This window comes from Galeopterus variegatus, unplaced genomic scaffold (assembly GCF_000696425.1).
Source record: "Galeopterus variegatus unplaced genomic scaffold, G_variegatus-3.0.2 Scaffold3931, whole genome shotgun sequence".
Classification (NCBI taxonomy): domain Eukaryota; kingdom Metazoa; phylum Chordata; class Mammalia; order Dermoptera; family Cynocephalidae; genus Galeopterus; species Galeopterus variegatus.
In genome coordinates, this window is record NW_007730042.1 from 59,087 (window position 1) to 79,623 (window position 20,537).

General features: G+C 34.7%; 1 protein-coding gene and 1 pseudogene across 2 annotated transcripts in view; both read left to right on the forward strand.

Annotated features, from left to right (window-relative positions):
* POU2F1 (POU class 2 homeobox 1) overlaps positions 1 to 20,537 on the forward strand; it is a 79,493-nt gene that overhangs the window by 38,248 nt on the left and 20,708 nt on the right. For both annotated transcript variants that reach the window (XM_008586311.1, XM_008586312.1), the window contains 2 exons: positions 3,367 to 3,461; positions 8,719 to 8,892. In XM_008586311.1, coding sequence (XP_008584533.1) covers positions 3,367 to 3,461; positions 8,719 to 8,892 — 269 coding nt within the window. The remainder of the gene's footprint in view (positions 1 to 3,366; positions 3,462 to 8,718; positions 8,893 to 20,537) is intronic.
* On the forward strand, positions 16,867 to 17,406 carry LOC103601905 (annotated as a pseudogene).

Below are 20,537 nucleotides of genomic sequence, written 5' to 3' on the forward strand. Positions count from 1 at the left end.
TTCTGTACCTCAGTTTCCTCGTGTAATATGAGGATAGTTTTAGTATGTACCTCAAAGAGTTATAAGGATTCGGTGAGTAAATACATATAAAGCACCTTTATAAAAGGTGCCTTATATACAATAACCTCTTTAAATCTTTGCTGCTGTTATCATTATGACATCATGATATCAGTATCATCATCATCAGTCAACAAATGGTAGGTAGTGTAACAGAATGAAAACACAGTTTGTTCCTTTATATAGTTTAAAAAAAAAACCTCGAAAGTAATCTAGAATTAGTTTCTACCACTGCTGCTGAGTTGTAGCCATTAGTTAATAGTATGTAACTCAGATTCAGTTTTTCTAAGGTTATTCAACAGTGTAAAGGATCAGAACAGTGGAAATATTAGCATTTTAAAAACATTTCCAGGAGTGGAATTTATTGTAATTATTAGCATCACAGAAGCTGAAAATCTAAGTAGCTATTCTTTTAACTTTGTGGTGAGGGACAAAGATTTGATCTATTGGAATTTTAATAATTAATGTTTCCACCATGAGATTAGCCTTCCATATCAATTTCTTGAGTTCTGTTTTCCCTTGCTTTTCACTTACTAATCTAAAACTTTTGAAGAATAGTTCATATTTTTCGGCAGTGTTGCCAGGATTATATAACTCTTAACTGTCTGGAATTTAATTTTTAGCAAGTGAAATCTAAGTCATTTTCCCAGAGTTATCAGAATTATTTTTCTAGCATTTTCTTGGGAAAATTCTTATTGATAGATTTCTGAACTTGAGCATAATTTATAAAAGATTTTATTCTCTTTCTATTGACCATTTATTCTGAAAATAATAAAAGAAATGTTCTTGGTTAAAAAACTGTTGTTTATTTGGTTTTTGTTTGTTTGGTTTTTTTGTTGTTTGATGGGTGGTGGGGTGGCGGAAATGGCAAAGATTGGTTCTTAAGGAAGTTCTAAACCTTTATGGGTCCTTTCAAAATTTTCTGTTGACCTTCTTTGGTGAAATACACTTGATCTTAGCCAAAAGGCTAGGAACAATTGTTTGAGGAAATAGACCTAAGGTTTGAGTTTGTTCATAATATACGCTACTAGGAACTAAAATTAATTATTTGGAATTATAATTTCTGATTCAATAGGAATCATTTTTTAACATATATGCTTTTGTTACTTACAGATTAATAAAAGTCTAATTTTCATTGCTAAACTTTAAAGAAACTCATGTGTTGAAATACCCTATGTTTAATAATGGAACCTAATTTCTGAACTTTCTGCTCTCTTCTGTTTCATTTTTTATTATTTTTGAATGTTCTTGAGTCTTTAGCCTTTTCAAAATAATTTTATTTAATAGAATCGTTTTAATCATTGACATAAAATATAGTTTTATTTTCTCTGGACTACCCTTCAGGTATTTTCAAACTTATATAATTTGAAATTTTAGTCAATTCACTTAATTTTTTGAGTACCTGCTAAATGTCATACAGTGCTCTAAGTGTTGCAAATATAATTTTGAACAGGATAAAATCCCTGCCTTCCTTAGAAGAAGTCAAATAGTAAACATGTAAACAAAGGGTTTAGATAGCAATAAGTACTAGGAAGACAGCAGATCAGAGTAATCTGGTAAGGATTAACATGTGGAAGAATGGGCATATAGTCTGGAAAGTCCTCTCTGAAGAAGCAACATTTGAATTGAGAGCAAATGATGAGGGGGAGGCTGCCACACTTAGAATCTCAGTGAAGGGGTCGGCCCGTGGCTCACTTGGGAGAGCGTGGTGCTGACAACACCAAGTCAAGGGTTAAGATCCCCTTACCGGTCATCTTTATTAAAAAAAAAAAAAAAAAATCTCAGTGAATCATCTGGTAGGCAAAGGAATGCAACGCACCTGAAATGGGAACAAGATTGACCTAATCCGGGAAAAGAATGACCAAAGTAGCCTGGAGTTCAGTGAGTGAAAGTGGTAGGCGAAGAGAGATGAGAATTAGACAGGGCCAGATTTCCTAGGTCTGCACAGATTTTGTACTAACTGTAATGTAGGGCCATTGGAGCATTTTAATTGGAAAATGATATGATCAAAAATATCACCCTAACTACTCTGTGGGGATTGAACTACAGGGAGACACTTGGGGAAGGAGGGTGGTCATTTAAACTTCCATAATTTGGTTTTTCTAAATCTGCCTTTTTAGAGATGTTTACGGTAATATTTACTCAGCTTTATTTCATTTAATCATCCTTGCTTCAAAATATATTTCTTTGCCCCATATTAACAAAACTCATGGTTCTGTAGAGAAATCCAAACTTACATAATGTATTTATTTTATTTGTGTTCTGCATTGTGAAATAAATATTTTAATAGCTTAAATTCAGGCAGTGCTTAATTACATACAGACAAATTATAAACGGTGGCTAATATGTGGCAGGTTTAGTTGTCCACTGTCCTGCTTATTCCGACATTCAGTGTATCTAAATTTAGTAGCCTAAGGAAATCATAATTAGGAAGATATCTATTGCCCCAAATAATCTTATCACCTATTTTTAAAAAATGATAGAATCCCTCTTGTTTGGTGTGCTGTGTTGGATAATTTCCACCATTGCTTTTATCTCAACACAAATAATTCTATATTTAGTCTTTTAGCAGCAGCATTAAATTTGAAATTAGGTACTATATATTAAACTCTTAAATACAGATATTATGGGTTGGTTCTCACATAAGGTTCTGAAAATGAAAAGCCATAAACTCAAGTAATTGAATTGGCATCTACTACACACACGTTGAGGGGTCACATTTCTACTTTGAGTGTCATTTATCATCACGAAGTATTGCTGGCTTTACTTATCAATCATTTTTAAACTAAGACAGTCATTGTTAATGCAGATAGAATATGTTATATTTCAATTTTATTATCATCAGAAGGCAAATGTTGGATAGAGAGAACTTGAAAACAACATCTCTTTCCACTTAAAGGATAGCCTGCTCTTTTCATGAAATAGACAATTCTCTGGTCCAACGTATACACGGCGGTTTCTAATGGATTCTAGGTTAAGAAGTTGAGCTCTTTTGGGAATTTCCAGCTGCTTTCATTTAGAATGGTTCTTTATTTTCATCCACTCCTTACTAAAATAAAGAATTGGCCTATCAGAGAACTTATTTTGATTACACTAAAGATGTGTCAGTTTTGATTTAATGTTCCATATCTTCTTGCCCAAGCTGTATTTAACAAGATTCAGTTTTAGACAAATAAGACAAAAGTTTTAAGACCAATAAGACTGTCAGGAGATCTCTTGGAAATTTTCAGTTCACGTTCCTTTCTTTCTTTTGCCATGTGTTCAAAGTAATCTTTAATGTTTCTGGCATAACATGTTTGTGTTTTGTAGGTCTCCTGCAAGCGCAAAATCTTCTAACACAACTACCTCAGCAAAGCCAAGCCAACCTCCTACAGTCGCAGCCAAGCATCACGCTCACCTCCCAGGTCAGTTTTCCACAGAAGTTGCTTATTCCTACTTTATTGTTTTGACAGATGTTTGGCCTTTGTTTAATTAAAAACAAAACCAAAAACCCTAATAAGAAAAATGCAAACAATCTTCAAAAACTGACCAGAAGTTTAAAGGTGGGCTTATCAGCTTGATAAAGCAATGCTACCAAATTGATGTAGTCTTTGAAAATCTTCAGAGAGTCCCTGTTTTCTTAAATATTCCTAAAGAGTAAATTGTGTTAGCAGTGAATGAGTAAAATGAATAGTGGCTATTTGACACCCCTGCTCCCACACACCCACCTCATATTTGGTAGTAAATATTACCACTTGAACTGTAAACCTAGTGCCTCAGTTAAAATTCATCATTCCCTTTGCCCTTCCTCAGAATCTGGAAAGAAGTTCTGATCTCTACATTTTCTTTCCTCTGAGTGCTTAGATGTCACTTTAGCTCATTTCCACTATACCATATAACCACAATAACCATATAAAAAACACAGGCATCTAGTGGTTTAGGTTATAGACTTACTTCTGCTTCTTATCTAGATGTGATCTCAAGCATGTCATTTCATCTTCTGGACCTCAGGCTTCTCATCTATAAATTAGGTGACTGAACTGGCTGATCCTGAGTCCTCTTCCAGCTCTGACTCTCTTTGTCTACAGTATGGAAGTTATCATTTAATACTAACACATTACTAAATTTGACAGAATTCAACATTCATTTATGATAAGAATTCTTGCAAACTAGGAATAGAAGATAATTTTCTTAAGCTGGTAAAAAAAAACAAAAACAAACAAACAAAAAAACAATGAGGAAAGACTGAATACTTTCCCCCCCTAAGATCAAGAACAAGGCAAGAGGACCACTTTTACCACTTTTATTCAGCATCGTACAAAAACAAACAAACAAAAAAACAATGAGGAAAGACTGAATACTTTCCCCCCTAAGATCAAGAACAAGGCAAGAGGACCACTTTTACCACTTTTATTCAGCATCGTACTGAAAGTCCTAGCAATGCAATATGACAAGAAAAAGAAATGAAGGACATGTAGATGAGAAAGGAAGAAGTAAAACTATGCTAATTGGTAGACAACATGATTGTCTATGTAGAAAATCCTAAGGAATCTACCCAAAAAAGCTGCTAGAATGAGTGAGTTTAGTGAATATGTAGGATACAAAGTCAGTATACAAAAATCATATATAGTTCTGTATACTAGCAATGATCATTTGAAAATTGAAATTAAGGAAAAAAATATTTACAATACTTAGGGATAAATTTGACAAAATATTTGTAAAACCAATACATTGAAAACATTAAAATATTGCAGAGTGAAATTAAAGAAAACCTATAAGATAGAGAGATACAATGCATTCATGAATCAGAAGACTTAGGTTGTTAGCCAGTTCTCTCCAAATTGATATCTAGATTCCACACAATCTCAATCAATACCCAGCAGGCTTTTTTTTGTAGAAATTTGCATGCTGTTTCTAACATTTATATGGAATTGTAGAGGACAGAATAACCAAACAGTTTTGAAAAGTAAAGTTGAAGCACTACCTGATGTCAAGAATTATTATAAAGCTACAGTAACGAAGACAGTGTGATACTGGCATATAGATAGAAATAATAGATCAGTGGAACAGAATGGAAGGTCCAGTAGACCCACACATGTATGGCCACCTGATTTTCCAGATGTGCCAAAGGATTTCAGTGGTAATAGGAAAGTCTTCTCAACAAATGGTGCTGAAACAATTGGCTATCTGTAGGCCAAATAAAAAAAGAAACTTGACCCTTATTTCACACCATATACAAAGATTAATTTGAAATGGGTTATAGAACTACACTTTTAGAAGAAAACTTAGGGAAAAATCTTTGTGTCCTCAGGTGAGGCAAGGATTTCTTAAAATAGAACTAAAAATACACTAGCCATAAAAGAAAAATTTGACAAATTTAATTTCATAAAAATTAAAAGTTTCTCTTAAGAGAATGAAAAGAAAAACCAAAGATAAGGAGAAAATATTCTAATATCTGATAAAAAGATTTGTATCTAAAATATATAAAGAACTCATACAACTCAATAATAAGACAACCTGATTTAAGGGAGTGGGGGCAAAAAATTTGAAGATATTTCACCAAAGAAGATATGTGAATGCCGAGTAAGCATGTGAAAAGATGCACAAAAGCATTAGTCATCAGGAAAATGCAAATGAAATATCACTGCATCCTCTAAAATGGGCAAAATTAAAAAGGCTATGACAAGACCAAATGCTGGCAAGAGAATAAAGCCAACTAGAGTTCTCATACATTGCCAGTAATGTTGCACAATGTCACACACATTTTGGCAATTAAAGTTAAATATACATGTACCTTATGACCCAGCAATTCTGCTCCTTGAAAGAAAAGTGTATGTCCGTACAAAGACCTATATGTGAATGTTAGTAACAGTTTTATTCATAATCACGCCAGACTGGAAACAATCTAACTGTCCTTCAGCTGGTGAATAGATAGCATAAACTCTGGTATATCCATATGATGGAATGCTACTCAGCAATAAAAAGAAATCTACTTCTGATATATGCATGAATTTCAAAAGCATTATGCTAAGTGAAAGGAGCCAGACATGAAAGACTACATAATGTATGATTCAGTTTTCATGGCATTTTAGAAAAGACAAAACTGTAGGTACAGAAATCATATCAGTGGTTGCCAGGCACTGGGGGCTATTGGTGGGGATTAACCAAAGAAGGCAGAAGGGAACATTTGGGGGTGATGAAAATGTTCTGTATCTTAATTGTAATAGTAGTTATATGACTATATACAGTTGCTAAAACATATCAAACTGCATACTTTTAAATGGTGAATTTGTGAATATGGTGAATACAAAAGTAAGGTTGGGGTTTTGAGAAAAGCCTATAGTAGAGACTCTTTCCTGGCCTATATGCTTTGCACACAGTGGCAGGGCTGTTGTAGCTTCATCCTGACTCCTGCTCACTGAATTCTACTCTACCATTTTTAGATCTGGCCCAGTCCAGCCTGAGGTTTCTGGAGTTGGGGTAACTTATCTGTAAGCACCCCACCTAAAGGTACCCATGCTATTTTTTGTCCTTTATTATTTGAGAATGCGACCACTTCAATCCTGGAGGTGAAGTAAATAGTCTGATAGTTGAGACTCACCTCTGCGTATCAACCGGTTTCACTGTGGGACATGCACAGCCACATAGGATTCTAATATGGTTGAAGATATTTCACCGAAGAAGATATGGTTTTGGCTCCTCCAAAATGGTCAGGTTAAAAATTACTCAGTGTCAACACGTCACAGAGATGAACTTTGTTGTCTTTGAAACAGAATGATAGAAACTTACTCCAATTGTTGCCTGTGTAATGCCTATTTTAGTCTTTTGGGCCAGTTAGTTTTCACTTGGAGAGAGCCTTGACTAATGAGGTCAAGGCCGGGGTACATGACGCATCTAAATTACAGGAAGGAAAATTCACAGCCACAGACTTTATCTGTAATCCTGGTCTATAATGTCTCACCCAGGCTCCTGTTCACAGGAGGGGTCAACTGAGCAATTATGATGCCAAGTCAGGGCAGCATCTGCCAATAGTGAATACTCAAAAGGGTGTGTTCTACTCAGGGCTTCTGCGTAGAACAGAGTCGCCTTGTGTGTGTGTGTGTGTGTGTGTGTGTGTGTGTGTGTGTGTGAGAGAGAGAGAGAGAGAGAGAGAGAGAGATAAGTGTGTAATAAGGAAATTTAATATTTTCTTTAAAAAAAAAAAGGACTATACCCTTTTATCCCCAGATAAACTTTAGATGGATTTAAATAATTAAATATTTCAAGTACATAGAAGTCGTTAACAGATTATTAAAAGGAATTTTATCAGAATTAGAAATACGTAAGCATTCTCAGATTTGAACCAAGAGAAGATATTAGAAAAAAATTTCATCCAAATGATAATGTAAAGCTTATGTACACTGAAAAACAAAAGGAAAAAAGGATATTAGAAAAATATTTGCATTAGTATGACAGACAGAGGCTTAATCTGTAATGTTTGATGAGCTCTTTAAGGATAAGGATGAGAATAAGGATATGACTAGTATATAAATGGATTAAGGACATAAATCCAATTCATATCTAAGGAAATAGATAAAAACTGACATATGACAGATCCCTTTACTGACCAGCCACCCCCCCCCCCAAAAAGAATTGACACATGAAAAAATATTGACTTTGAGTAATAAGAGAGATACAAATTAAGGCAGCAGTGAAGTACCATTAACTCCCTAAATTAGCAAAACAGTTTTAAAACTGCTAACACAAATCATGTGGAGGAAATTTAGCTTTGTATAGTGGGAACCAACACTGCGATGTGTATGAAAATCCATGAAATTGTTTATCCAGTTACCCAAAAGTTCCTTGTGAATTTATCTGAAAGAACAAATTATATAGGTGGTAAAAATAACTGTATGCACAGGATTTTTCGTTGTGGTATTATCTGTGCTAGTGAAAACAAATGGAAAAGCATGCAGCAATTAAGAAATGGTTAAATAAATTATGATAATATTGCTTCAGCCAGCCTTTGAAAAGGATAGTTTATGAAACAGAAACACTATAGAGAAAAGTTAAAGCATAATGAACGGTAAATGAGAAAAGTAGAGTGTAAAATTACGTAAACCATAATTACAGTTAAGGTTTAAAAATGTAAATCTGTGGGAAAAAACTTGAACAAATACACAAAAATGAAGCTTATTATAAGTTATTAACATTACAAGCGATTTACTTTTCTCCCTTAAAATAGTCTTGATAATCCTGTAACATTATTTTTATAGTAGTCTGTGACATGTTGGAGATACGATAGTGATAAACAAGACAGATATGGTCCTTGCTGTTTTGACAGTCTAAGTAGCATATTTATGAAATAGATTTTTTAAACTAAAGAGTAACTTATTAAAAGGCATGAGATAGAAGTATTCAGACAATTTGAAAACCCAGGTATAATTGATTTCATTTTAGTGTATTCAGGTTTTTTTCCATAGACTTTTACATGCTTAACCTTAATTGTAAATCATAATATATATAATTTCACAGTCTGCTTTTCTCACTGAACGTTATGTTTCACCTTCTGTTGTGTCACATGGTCTTCATCACTCTCTGTGAATATAGCTGTTTCCTTAAAGTTGTTTACGTGCAGTACATTCCAGTTGTAAACTTAAATATCTTTTCATATATTTGTTCTTACTGCTCCTTCTTCAACAGCCAGCAACCCCAACACGCACAATAGCAGCAACCCCAATTCAGACACTTCCACAGAGCCAGTCAACACCAAAGCGAATTGATACTCCCAGCTTGGAGGAGCCCAGTGACCTTGAGGAGCTTGAGCAGTTTGCCAAGACCTTCAAACAAAGACGAATCAAACTTGGATTCACTCAGGTGGGGTGAACCTACCCTTATTTTTCCTCCTTGGCTTGGTCCAAATATTTGCTTTATGTATCCAAAGAAGTGTCTAAGGAACAATACGTTCCTACGCCATGTTGTTTTTTGCTTTTAAACTGTATCTTTTTGTTAGCCATTTCCTGCATTTATAAGGTTAGAGTATTATCGTATACATTCAGTTGTAGAAGGTAAGAGTATTATGGTACACATTCGTTTATAAGTTTGTGATTTAATGTTAGGATAAATTCTTTTAAGATTTCTCTCAGAATGCAGACCTCTGAAATTAAAATTATATCAATAAATTGTAAGAGTTGGGGCATGATATGACTAAATTGAGGGTTTTATTATTTGAGGAACATCTGATTGTAGACCTTAGTGCTTCATATGTAAGACAGAGAGTAAAGATTACCGGGTCTTTTAAAGTAGCTGGAAGGGGAAAAGTTTCAAAGGCTTGTGTGCACCTGCACGTTTGTGTACAAAGTTCTTGACTTGCTGAACCAGAGCCAGCAATATGGATAAACAATTTTAATAGCAATATCATTTGTTGAGCACTTACTATGTATCAGGTCTCAAGCTTCATCTTTTATACCTCCAGAAGTTCTATAATGGCAGATATTAAAGTTTCACTTTTCCTTTTTTTTTTTTTTTGTAGAAGTATTTGCTTATTTATTTATATTGGTTATACATATTCATAGGCTGAACATGAATACATGGTCATTCAGAGCTGACTATTAGCACCTGTGCCCAAGATGATCAGATCAATACTATCAGCATGCCCACCACCTCACATTGCAGTTATTCACCGTGTCCTCCGCCAACCTCTCCCCAGCCTCCCTCCCCCATGCACACCCCAGCAACCCTAGGTCTGTTCCCTCTCTCTGCAAGTCCAGCACACCACTATGGTCTTTCCTTCCTTCTTACTCTCTTAGCTCCCACTTATGAGTAAGGATGTGATATTTTTCCCTCTGTGCCTGGCTTATTTCATTTAACATAATTTTCTCCAAGTTCATCCATGTTACTGCAGAATTTCATTCTTCTTTATGGCTGAGTAGTATTCCATTGTGAATATATATTACATACCTTCTCCAGTCATCCATCGATGGACAGTTAGGTTGGTTCCATATCTTGGCTATTATAAACAGAGCTGTGATGAATGTGAAGTGCATGTATCCCTTCAACACGAAGATTTCCATTCCTTTGGATATATACCTGGAAGTGGGATTGCTGGATTGTATGGTAGATCTATCTGTAGTTGTTTGAGAAACCTCCCTACTGTTTTCCATAGTGGCTGTACTAATTTTCAGTCCCACCAACAGTGTAGGATAGTTCCCTTTTCTCCACATTCTCACCAGCATTTGTTATTCTCAGTCATTTTTATTACAGCCAGTTTAACTAGGATGAGATGATGTCTCATTGTGGTTTTAACTTGCATTTCCCTGATGATTAGTGATGTTGAGTATTTTATTCAAGTACCTGTTGGCCATTTCTATGTCTTCTTTTGAGAAATGTCTGTTCAACTCCTTTGCCCATTTCTTAATTGGGCTATTTGTTTTTTTTTTTTTTTTAGATTAGTGATGTTGAGTATTTTATTCAAGTACCTGTTGGCCATTTCTATGTCTTCTTTTGAGAAATGTCTGTTCAACTCCTTTGCCCATTTCTTAATTGGGCTATTTGTTTTTTTTTTTAATAGGTAGCTGTTTTGAGTTCTTTATATATTCTGGATATTAATCTTTTGTCGAATGTATAGTTTGCAAATATTTTCTCCCATTCTGTATGTTGTCATTTGACTCTGTTGATTGTTTCCTTTGCTGTGCAGAAGATTTTTAGCTTGATATAATCCCATTTATATTTTTTCTTTTGTTGCTTGTGCTTTTGGGCTCTTGTTCATAAAGTCTTTGCCCAGTCCAACTTCCTGAAGTGTTTCCCCTATATTTTCCCCTAGTAGTTTTACAGTTTCAGGTTTTACACTTAAATCTTTAATTCATTTTGAGTTGATTTTGGTATATGGTGAGAGGAGCAAGTCTAGGTTCATTCTTCTGCGTATGGACATCCAGTTTTCCCAGCACCATTTATTAAAGAGGCAGTCTTTTCCCCAGTATATGTTCTTGTTGCCTTTGTCAAAGATCAATTGGCCGTAAGTATGTGGGTTGATTTCTGGGTTCTTTGTTCTGTTCCATTGGTCCGGGTGTCTATTTTTAGGCCAATACAATGTTGTTTTGATTACTGTAGCTTTATGGTATAATTTGAAGTCAGATGGTATTACACATCCAGCTTTTTTTTATCCCCCCCTCAGGATTGCTTTGGCTATTCAGGGTCTTTTGTTCTAAATGAATGTTAGGATTGTTTTTTCTATTTCTGTGAAGAATGTCATTGGTATTTTGATGGGGATTGCATTGAATCTGTAGATCACTTTGGGTAGTATGGACATTTTCACAATGTTGATTTTTTCAATCCAAGAGCATGGAATGTCTTTCCCCATTTTTGTGTCTTCTTTAATTTCTTTCATTAGTGATTTGTAGTTCTTACTGTACAGACCTTTCACCTCTTTGGTTTAAATTGGTTCCTAGGAATTTTATTTTTTTAGTGACTATTGTAAATGGGCTTGCTTTCTTGATTACTTTTTCCAGTAGTTCGTTACTAGAGAATATAAATTTACTGATTTGGGGCATTGATTTTGTATCCTGCAATATTACTGAAATTGTTAATCAGCTTTTAGAGTTTTTGGTAGAGCTTTATGTTTTTCAATAATAGGATCATGTCATCTGCAAACTGTTTGACTTCATCTTTTCCAATCCAGATGCCCTTTATTTCTTTCTCTTGCCTGATTGTTTTGGCTAGTACTCCCAGTACTATGTCAAATAGGAGTGGTGAGAGTGGGCATCTTTGTCTTGTTTCTGTTCTTAAGGGAAAAGCTTTCAGGATAATATTGACAGTGGGTTTGTCGTATATGGCTTTTAACAATAAGCGTTAAGATAATTTCCTTCTGTACCTAATTTGCTGAGAACCTTTATCATGAAGGGTGTTGAATTTTGTTGAATGTTTTTTCTGCATCTGTTGAGATAATCATATGGCTTTTGTCCTTGATTTTATTGATGTGGTGTATCACATTTATTGACTTGTGTATGTTGAACCATCCTTGCATCCCTGGGATGAATCTCACTAGACTGTGGTCTATAATTTTTTCGATGTACTGCTGTATTCTGATTGCTGGTATTTTTTTTTTTTTTTTTTTTTTTTGAGGATTTTTGTATTTGTGTTCATCAGAGATATTGGCCTATAGTTTTCTTTTTTTGTTGTATCTTTGTCTTGTTTTGGTGTCAAGGTGATGCTGGCCTCATAGAATGAGTTTGGGAGAGTGGCCTCTGTTTCAATTTTTTGGAATAGTTTGAAGAGAATTGGTATTATTTCCTCTTTAAAGGTTTGGTAGAATTCAGCAGTAAAACCATCTGGTCCTGGGCTTTTCTTTGTTGGGAGACTGCTGATTACTAATTCAATCTTGTCACTTGTTGCTGGTCTGTTCAGGTTTTCTATTTCTTCTTAGTTCAGTCTTGTTAGTTTGTATGCATTCAGAAACTTACCCATTTCGTCCAGGTTTTCAAAATTGTTGATATGTAGTTGTTTGTAATAGTCTCTAATGATTCTTTGTATTTCTGTGGTATTGGTTGTAATGTCTCCTTTTTCATTTTTGATTTTTTTTGTTATTTGGGTCTTTATTTTTTTTGTTAGCCAAGTTATTTTGGCTATTTTCTCAAAATGCCAACTTTTTGTTTCATTGATCTTTTGTATCATTTTTGGGGTCTCTGTGTCATTTAGTTCTGCTCTGATCTTAATAGTTTCTGTCTGCATAGTTTGGGATTGGATTGTTCTTGTTTTCTAGTTCTTTGAGGTGTAGCATTAGGTTGTTTATTTGAAATCTTCCTATTCTTTTGATGTAAGTATTCATTGCGATAAATTTCTCTCTTAGTATTGCTTTTGCAGTATCCCATAGGTTTCGATATCATATGTCTTTATTTTCACTGGTTTCAAGAAATTTTTTGATTTGTTTAATTTCTTCTTGGAGGGCCGGCCAGTGGCTCACTCGGTAGAGTGTGGTGCTGATAATTTCTTCTTGGACCCATAGGTCATTCAGGAGCCTGTTGTTTAATTTCCATGTATTTGTATAGAGTCCTTGTATTTGCATTTGTGTTTTACCAGTTGGTTTTGTTCTCCTGTTATTAATTTCTAGTTTTAATCTGTTGTGGTCTGAAAAGATATGTGAGGTGATTTCAGTTTTTATTAAATTTGCTGAGACTTGATTTGTGACCTAACGTGGTCTATCCTGGAGAATATTCCATGTGGTCATGAAAGGAATGTATATTCTGTAGTTGTTGGATGAAATGTTCTGTAGATATCTGTTAGATCCAATTAGTCTGAACTGTGGTTTAATTCCTGTGTTTTTCTGTTGATTTGTTGCCTGGATGATTAGTCTGTACAGTGCTGAGAAGGGTGTTCAGGTCCCTCACTTTTATTATGTTTTGGTCTCTTTCTTTAGTTCTAATAGTGTTTGCTTTATATATATGAGTACTCTGATGTTGGGTGCATATACATTTATGATTGTTGTGACTTCTTGCTGGATAGATCCCTTCATCTGTATATAGTGGCCTTCTTTGTCTCTTTTTATGATTTTTGGTTTAAAGTCTGTTTTATCCAATATAAGAGTAGCTACTCCTGCTCAGTTTTGGTTTCCATTTGTGTGGGCTATCTTTTTCCATCCCTTCACTATTAGTCTGCTTCTTTACAGGTGAGGTGAGTCTCTTGAAGATAGCATATAGTTGGGTCTGGTTTTTTTCATCCAGTTTGTCAGTCTGTGTCTTTTGAGTGGAAAGTTTAATCCATTTATGTTTAAGGTTGTTATTGAGAGGTGTTGTCTTATTCCTGGCATTTAATTACTTTTTGTTTAGATGTTTTAAATATCTGTTGTTCCTTTCTTCCCCTTTTATTATTCACCTTCAATTTTTGTTAGTTTTTTGAGGTGATAAGATTTAGCTTTTTTCTTTCTTATTTGCATTTGTGTTTTACCAGTGGGTTTTGTTCTTTCTTGTGTATTCATAATAGTGATGATTATTTTTCAGATTCCACATCTTGAACTACCTTGAGAAATTCATGCATGTTGGTCATGTGTTAATGAACTCCTGCAGTTTTTGTTTGTCTGGAAAATACACTATTTTACTCTCATTTCTGAAGGATAGCCTTGCTGGATATAGTATTCTTGGCTGGCCATTTTTTCTTTCAGTGTTTTGAATGAATATGTCATCCCATTTTCTTCTTGCCTGTAGAGTTTCAGTTGAGAAGTCTACTGTTAGTCTGATGGGAGCTCCTTTACAAGTGACTTGATGCTTTTCTCTTGCTGCTTTTAGGATTCTCTCTTTGTCTTTGAGCCTTGCCAGTTTGGCTATAATGTTTCTCAGAGAGGATCTTTTTGGATTGAATCTGTTTGGGGATCTTTGAGCTTCTTGGATCTAAAGGTCTGTGTCTCTCCCTGTACCTGGGAAGTTTTCTATTATTATTTCATTGAATAGATTTTCAGTGCCTTTATCTTTTTCCTCCCTTTCTGGAGCATCCATGATCCAGATGTTCGTGTGCTTTAGATAGGCTGCCTGCTCTCTTAAACTTTCTTCAATTTTTTAAATTCATTTTTCCTTTTCTTTGTCTACCTGTGTTACTTTGTGAAGACTGTCTTTGAGATCAGACATTCTTCTTTCTGCTTCCTGTAATTTGCAGCTTAAGCTCTCAGGTTGTTTTTTTTTTTTTTTTTTTTTCATTGAATGAGTCCTTCAGTTCCAGGAGTTCTGCTACATTCTTTATTAAGGTATTAATCTCTTTGTAAATTTCCTCCTTCATATCCTGGGTATATTTTCTTGTTTCATTGTATTGTCTGAGTCTTCTCTTATCTTGCTGAATTTCTGTAAGATATTTACTCAAAATTCCTTTTCAGTCATTTCAAGAGTTTCCTGTTCTGTAGGTTCTAGTACTTGAGAATTATTATATTCCTTTGGTGGTGTCATATTTTCTTATTTTCTCATATTTCTAGTATCTCTACATTGATATCTGGTCATCTGTTTGATCAGTTTCTTCTTTAGTGCTCTGGAGTGGACTTTGAGGAGAAAGACTTCCTCCTCATTTTCCAGGCTCCTCTAGTAACTCTCCTTGTGTCGATGCAGTTGAATATGTGGTGGACCACCTTCACAGTGGTCATGGCTGCTACTGTGACAGCAAGCCATCCTTGAAGCAGTAGAAGCTATGGTGGTGGCTTTTGTAAACCATATAATTTTTCTCATTATAATCAAAATACAGTGGGCCTTCTGTATCTTCAGGAACCCACAGATATGGAGGGCCAACTGGATTTTGGTATCTTGGGCGAGGGGGATGTCCTGGGACCAATCCCCTGCAGATACCAAGGAATGACTGTACGTTCGATCCTCAGTTTGCCTATCAGACCTCAGATCTTGGGCCCCTTACCCTACATTTTAATGCCCGCACACACAGCTTTTTCCTTACTTTTTATTTTTTATTGGTTCTGAATTTTCTCTAAAGAGCAAGATATACTCATTTTAAAGTAATGGCTTTATTTAAGAAAATAATTTATTAATTGTTAATATAGTTTTATGGCTTAGCAAAAAATTATTCTACTTTTGATTCAGGCATAATTATTTTGGCAAGTTTATAGCCTTTTATATAAGCATTGGTTAGGCTAATTGAACTTCTTTTTATTTATTTATTTATTTTTAATTGAAACATAATTGATTTTACATATCTGTGGGGTACGGCATCAAATATCAATACCTGTGTGCAGTACATGATCCTCAGATCAGAACAATTACTGTATTTATCATTACACAAATTAATTTTTGTGGCACTTTACCAGTTTCTCACTAGACCCCCCCCCCGCCCCCTTTCTCATCTCTGGTATCCTTAGTTCTGTTTTCTCCTTTTGAAAGTTCAGCAAATTATTATGATTGTTGTTTTTCTTTTTCTTCCTTCCTTTCTTTCTCTCTCTCTCCCTCTGTCCCTCTCCCCCTCTCTCGCTCTCCCCTTGTCTCCCTCTCCCCCCCTTCCCTCTCTTCCCTGCCCTTTCCCCCTTCTGCTTCCCCACTTATGAGTGGGAACATGCAGTATTTCTCTGAAAGGCTTTTTTAAAATAGTTTTTTGGGGGAGAGGGAGGTGGTGGAGACAAACACACACACATGCACACACACTCTAAGCCTTCACTGAAACTAATTAATCAAATAAGAATCTACTAAAGATGAAAAATCCAAATTAATCAAAATCTAAATTAAGTATTTTTTAGTATCACCAGAGTGCTTTTACAGTGGAATGAATATGTTTAATGCTTTAAACAGACCTCTAGGTACACAGCATTTTTGTTGTAAGCACTGCAACTGATGTATTCTTTGATTAACCTGTCAGAAGTAATACTTCTAAAAAGGGAAAGGAATTAAACTGAATTTATGTAAAATTTTATAAGATCATTAAGTGAAAAAAAATGAAGTATGGATTGGACTGGTTTTTTTTAATGAAATCAGGAAAAACCTGATTTTTTTCCCCACATTATATAATTACTGTTGGGAATTTAAACCACTGCTTAAATACTATCCAAATTATTTTGTGTTGAAAATATAGTAACATACTGCTTGCTCTAGTTGATCAAAAGCCAGAGATGACATCCCTGCATGTTTTCTGGGTGTTTTTAGGAACAGGCTTCTAGTTCTTATATTCCTTATTTCTTTGGGAATTTATTTTTGCTCAAAGAAACTAATTATGTGTTAGAAATATAAAATGATTTTTAAAATAGATATAATTTTTGAGGAAATGCAGTTACGTTTGTGAGAAGTTTCAGTTATGAGGAAACAACTTACAATCCAGAAAGTACTTTTGAAACATCTAAATGATCTGAGTTCTCTTTCTGTAAGTGGCTTAAGCTGATCTGTGAAAATGGTTCACTATTCACTTGGCCCAGGAAACCCCACAAAATCATGCAAATCAAGGGTTCAAATCTTTGTGTTCATTTTTAGAATACCCATGAAACTGCCCAGGCCATCAAGGGTATGCATATCTGAAAAGCCACCAAGTATCTGAAAGATGTCACTTTAGAGAAACAATGTGTACAGGTCCGATGTTACAATGGTGGAGTTGGTAGATGTACCCAGGCCAAACAGGACACAGAGTTGGTGGCCCAAAAAAAGTGCTGAATTTTTTCTGCACATGCTTAAAAATGCAGAGAGTAATGCTGAACTTAAGGGTTTATATGTAGATTCTCTGGTCATTGAACATATCCAGGTTAACGAAGCACCCAGAATGTGCCACCATACTTACAGAGTTCATGTTCAGATTAACTCATACATGAGCTCCCCCTGCCACATCAAGATAATCTTTACTGAAAAGGAACAAATTGTTCTTGAACCAGAAGAGGAGTTTGCACAGAAGAAAAAGATATCCCAGAAGAAACTGAAGCAACAAAAGCTTATTGCATGAGAATAAACTCAGCATAACATAAATGCAGATAAAAGTAAAAAAAAAAAAAGATCTGACTTATTTTAAAAAGAAAGCTAAAGATAACTAGATTGATGGGAGTAAGTTAATAAGCTGAAATAAGTATAAGGTTAGCATATTTACCAGTGTTTCACGTTTTAGGCTGTTAGCACAGAATACTCTTGGGTTCCCTGGGAGATAGTTACCTATGTGATATGCCAACGATGTTAACACTTTTAAAAATCTTTAACTTTTACCAAGTAGTGGTTTGCCTTTCTGTGGCATTTGATCCAATGTACTGCCAGTGTTATGTTCCTCTTCCCCTTCTCTTTCTCTCTTTTTCCTCTCTTTTCATGGAAAGGAATTGCCCTACGGTCTGCTGTTCTGCTTTATGATTTTATCCTATTTTTTGGCATGACTATTCTTTATTTTTGAAAATGACTTTTATACAGCAGTGGCAATGATTCAGAAACATTTGACTACATGGATTAAAGCACATACTACTGGTACAAGATGAGCATATCAACCTTTGTTTTTAAGTCAGATACCTCAAATGAAGTCATTCAAAGGTTGCTTTGTATCCAATTTATTTATGTTTATACATACACAAAGGGAAAGTTAGACATTCAAGTTATTGAAACAAATAAATCCCATTGCCTGAGTAAATATACATGTTATAAGATGTTTAAACAGTAGTTATTTTATAATTACGTAATTGCTTATTAAACGATTACTGTGGATGTCACTGCATAATTAGAAAGCATGTCATAGTATAATGCATCTATCATGACTCACATTTATTATTTACCAGTCCCAATCATTATTCCTTTTTCTCTTGCTTTTTCTAAAAATATCAATCATATTTGAATCAATTGCTTTAAATGTTTATTTTTGTGAAGGGGAGAACCCAGGATGGTTGTGAGTTACAAGAGTACTATACCAAGCTTGTACCAAATTAATGAAAATTAGTGTCTTAACTGAGGGGGCTTGTGACTTTTTATTCAATTAAACAATTTGACTGTGAAGTAAATTGCTGTGGTTTTAGTTGATGTCATAACTTTATTTCCAGCCACCAACTTAATGTATTGTTTCTTATACTTTCTATGATATTTATATTTTTATATATTTATTTTATATCATATTGTATATGATATATATTTTTTGAATAGATATTTTAATTTTTGTTTACTTGCCAAAATTGTTACTTCTCATAGTAAGATATTATAGAAGTTTGAAAAATTCTTAGCAATGTCAGAAAACATTATTGTCGTCTAACTACTACATAATGTCTTATACGCAGAAAATCGCAAGGTTTAGTTGGCTCCAGTTTTCTAGAAATCTATAATCTAATGAATATATGTGATGTACGAAGCAGAAGTTCAGTGCCTGACATACAGTATGCACTTTGTGGATATTCGTTGATTGAGCGAAGTAACATTTAATATATAAATATGTAGATACAGATAAACATATCTATATATACAAATGTTCCTTGACTTATGGTGAGGTTACATTCCTATAAACCCATTGTGAGTTGAAAATATCGTAAGTTAAAAGTGCATTTAGTACAGCTAACCTACCAAACGTGATAGCTTAGCCTATCCCACCGTAAATGTGCTCAGAACACTCACATTAGCCTACAGCTGGGCAAAATCATCTGGCAACACAGTATATTACAGAGTATTGGTTTGCCCCTGTGATTGCGTGGCTGACTGAGGCTGCAGTTTGCTGCTGCTGCCCACCATCTCAAGAGAGTATCATACTGCCTATTACTAGCCCAGGAAGAGTTCAAAATTCAAAATTTGAAGTACAGTTTCTACTGAATTCATATCACTTTCACACTATCGTAAAGTTAGAAAATCATGTCGAACCATTGTAAGTTGGGAACCGTCTGTATATCTTTAGATATTACTAGCCCAGGAAGAGTTCAAAATTCAAAATTTGAAGTACAGTTTCTACTGAATTCATATCACTTTCACACTATCATAAAGTTAGAAAATCATGTCGAACCATTGTAAGTTGGGAACCGTCTGTATATCTTTAGATATATTTGTATGTAAATATAGTGAATAGCATTTATGCCCCACTCATACTGTCTTGGTTCTTTCCATTTTACGGTAATCGGAAGGAAATCAATGAACAGTCTACTTCAGTTCTAGTTAGGGAGAATGTATTCAGAGCTGTCATTAAAATTTTCTGTGATGATGGGAATGTTCTGTTTTTGTGTTGTCCAATACAGTAGCTACTATTGAGCGCTTGGAAGGGCTAGTGGTGCTGAAGAAATGAAATTTTTACTTATTTGACTTTAATTAATTTAAATATAAATAGCCACATATGGCTTTTGGCTATCATGTGGGAAGGCATAGGGTATAGGTCATTTGAAGTTCATGTGTTCTCTAAGCCTCATTTTATCTTACAGTTTCAACATTTCTCCTCTGTTAAACTTTTTATCAGGAGTTGCTCACCAGTGAGAAAGTGCAATTTTCAAAAAATGTTCTTTGTACCCTCTGCCCCCACAACTACCAACCTAATACAGATGGTAATAACCAATGTAGTATCCAAAAAATGGGTTTGAGGGGAAAGGGGGAATGAAAGGACTGGAATAGTCCCAATTCAGAGTAGGTGTTGCCAGGACGGTTGGGAATTGTATGTCTAACAGTAGCTGCATGGTACTTTGGGCCAGAAATGCTGCTGTCTTTCTGCCCTGTCACTAAACTAATTGAAATGGGTGGGTGAATCATTTCAACTCTCTGAGCTTCTGTTACCTGTATTTAAAATAAGTATCAAGATGTGGCTTTTTCTAGCATGAACAAGGGAGATTCAGCTGGAAGAAAAGCACTGTATACATTTTAAAAATTATAGAGAAAGACATATATATTCAGAGAATCATTGTTCTATAAGGTTACCAAGTTTCCATTGCTCATGAAGGTGTGACTAAATGGGTCAAACCTCTCTACTGTGAATTTCTATCTCTATAATGGTTACAAAAGTGGTCTTTTAGAATACCTATTTTTTGTAGCTAACTTTGAAATCCAAACTAGAGGTGAAATAGATTTTTTTCACAGCTTCCAGAAATACTTTATAGAGGGGGAAAAAAGAGCAAAGGATCATTTCTAAATTTTAAAGTAATTTAT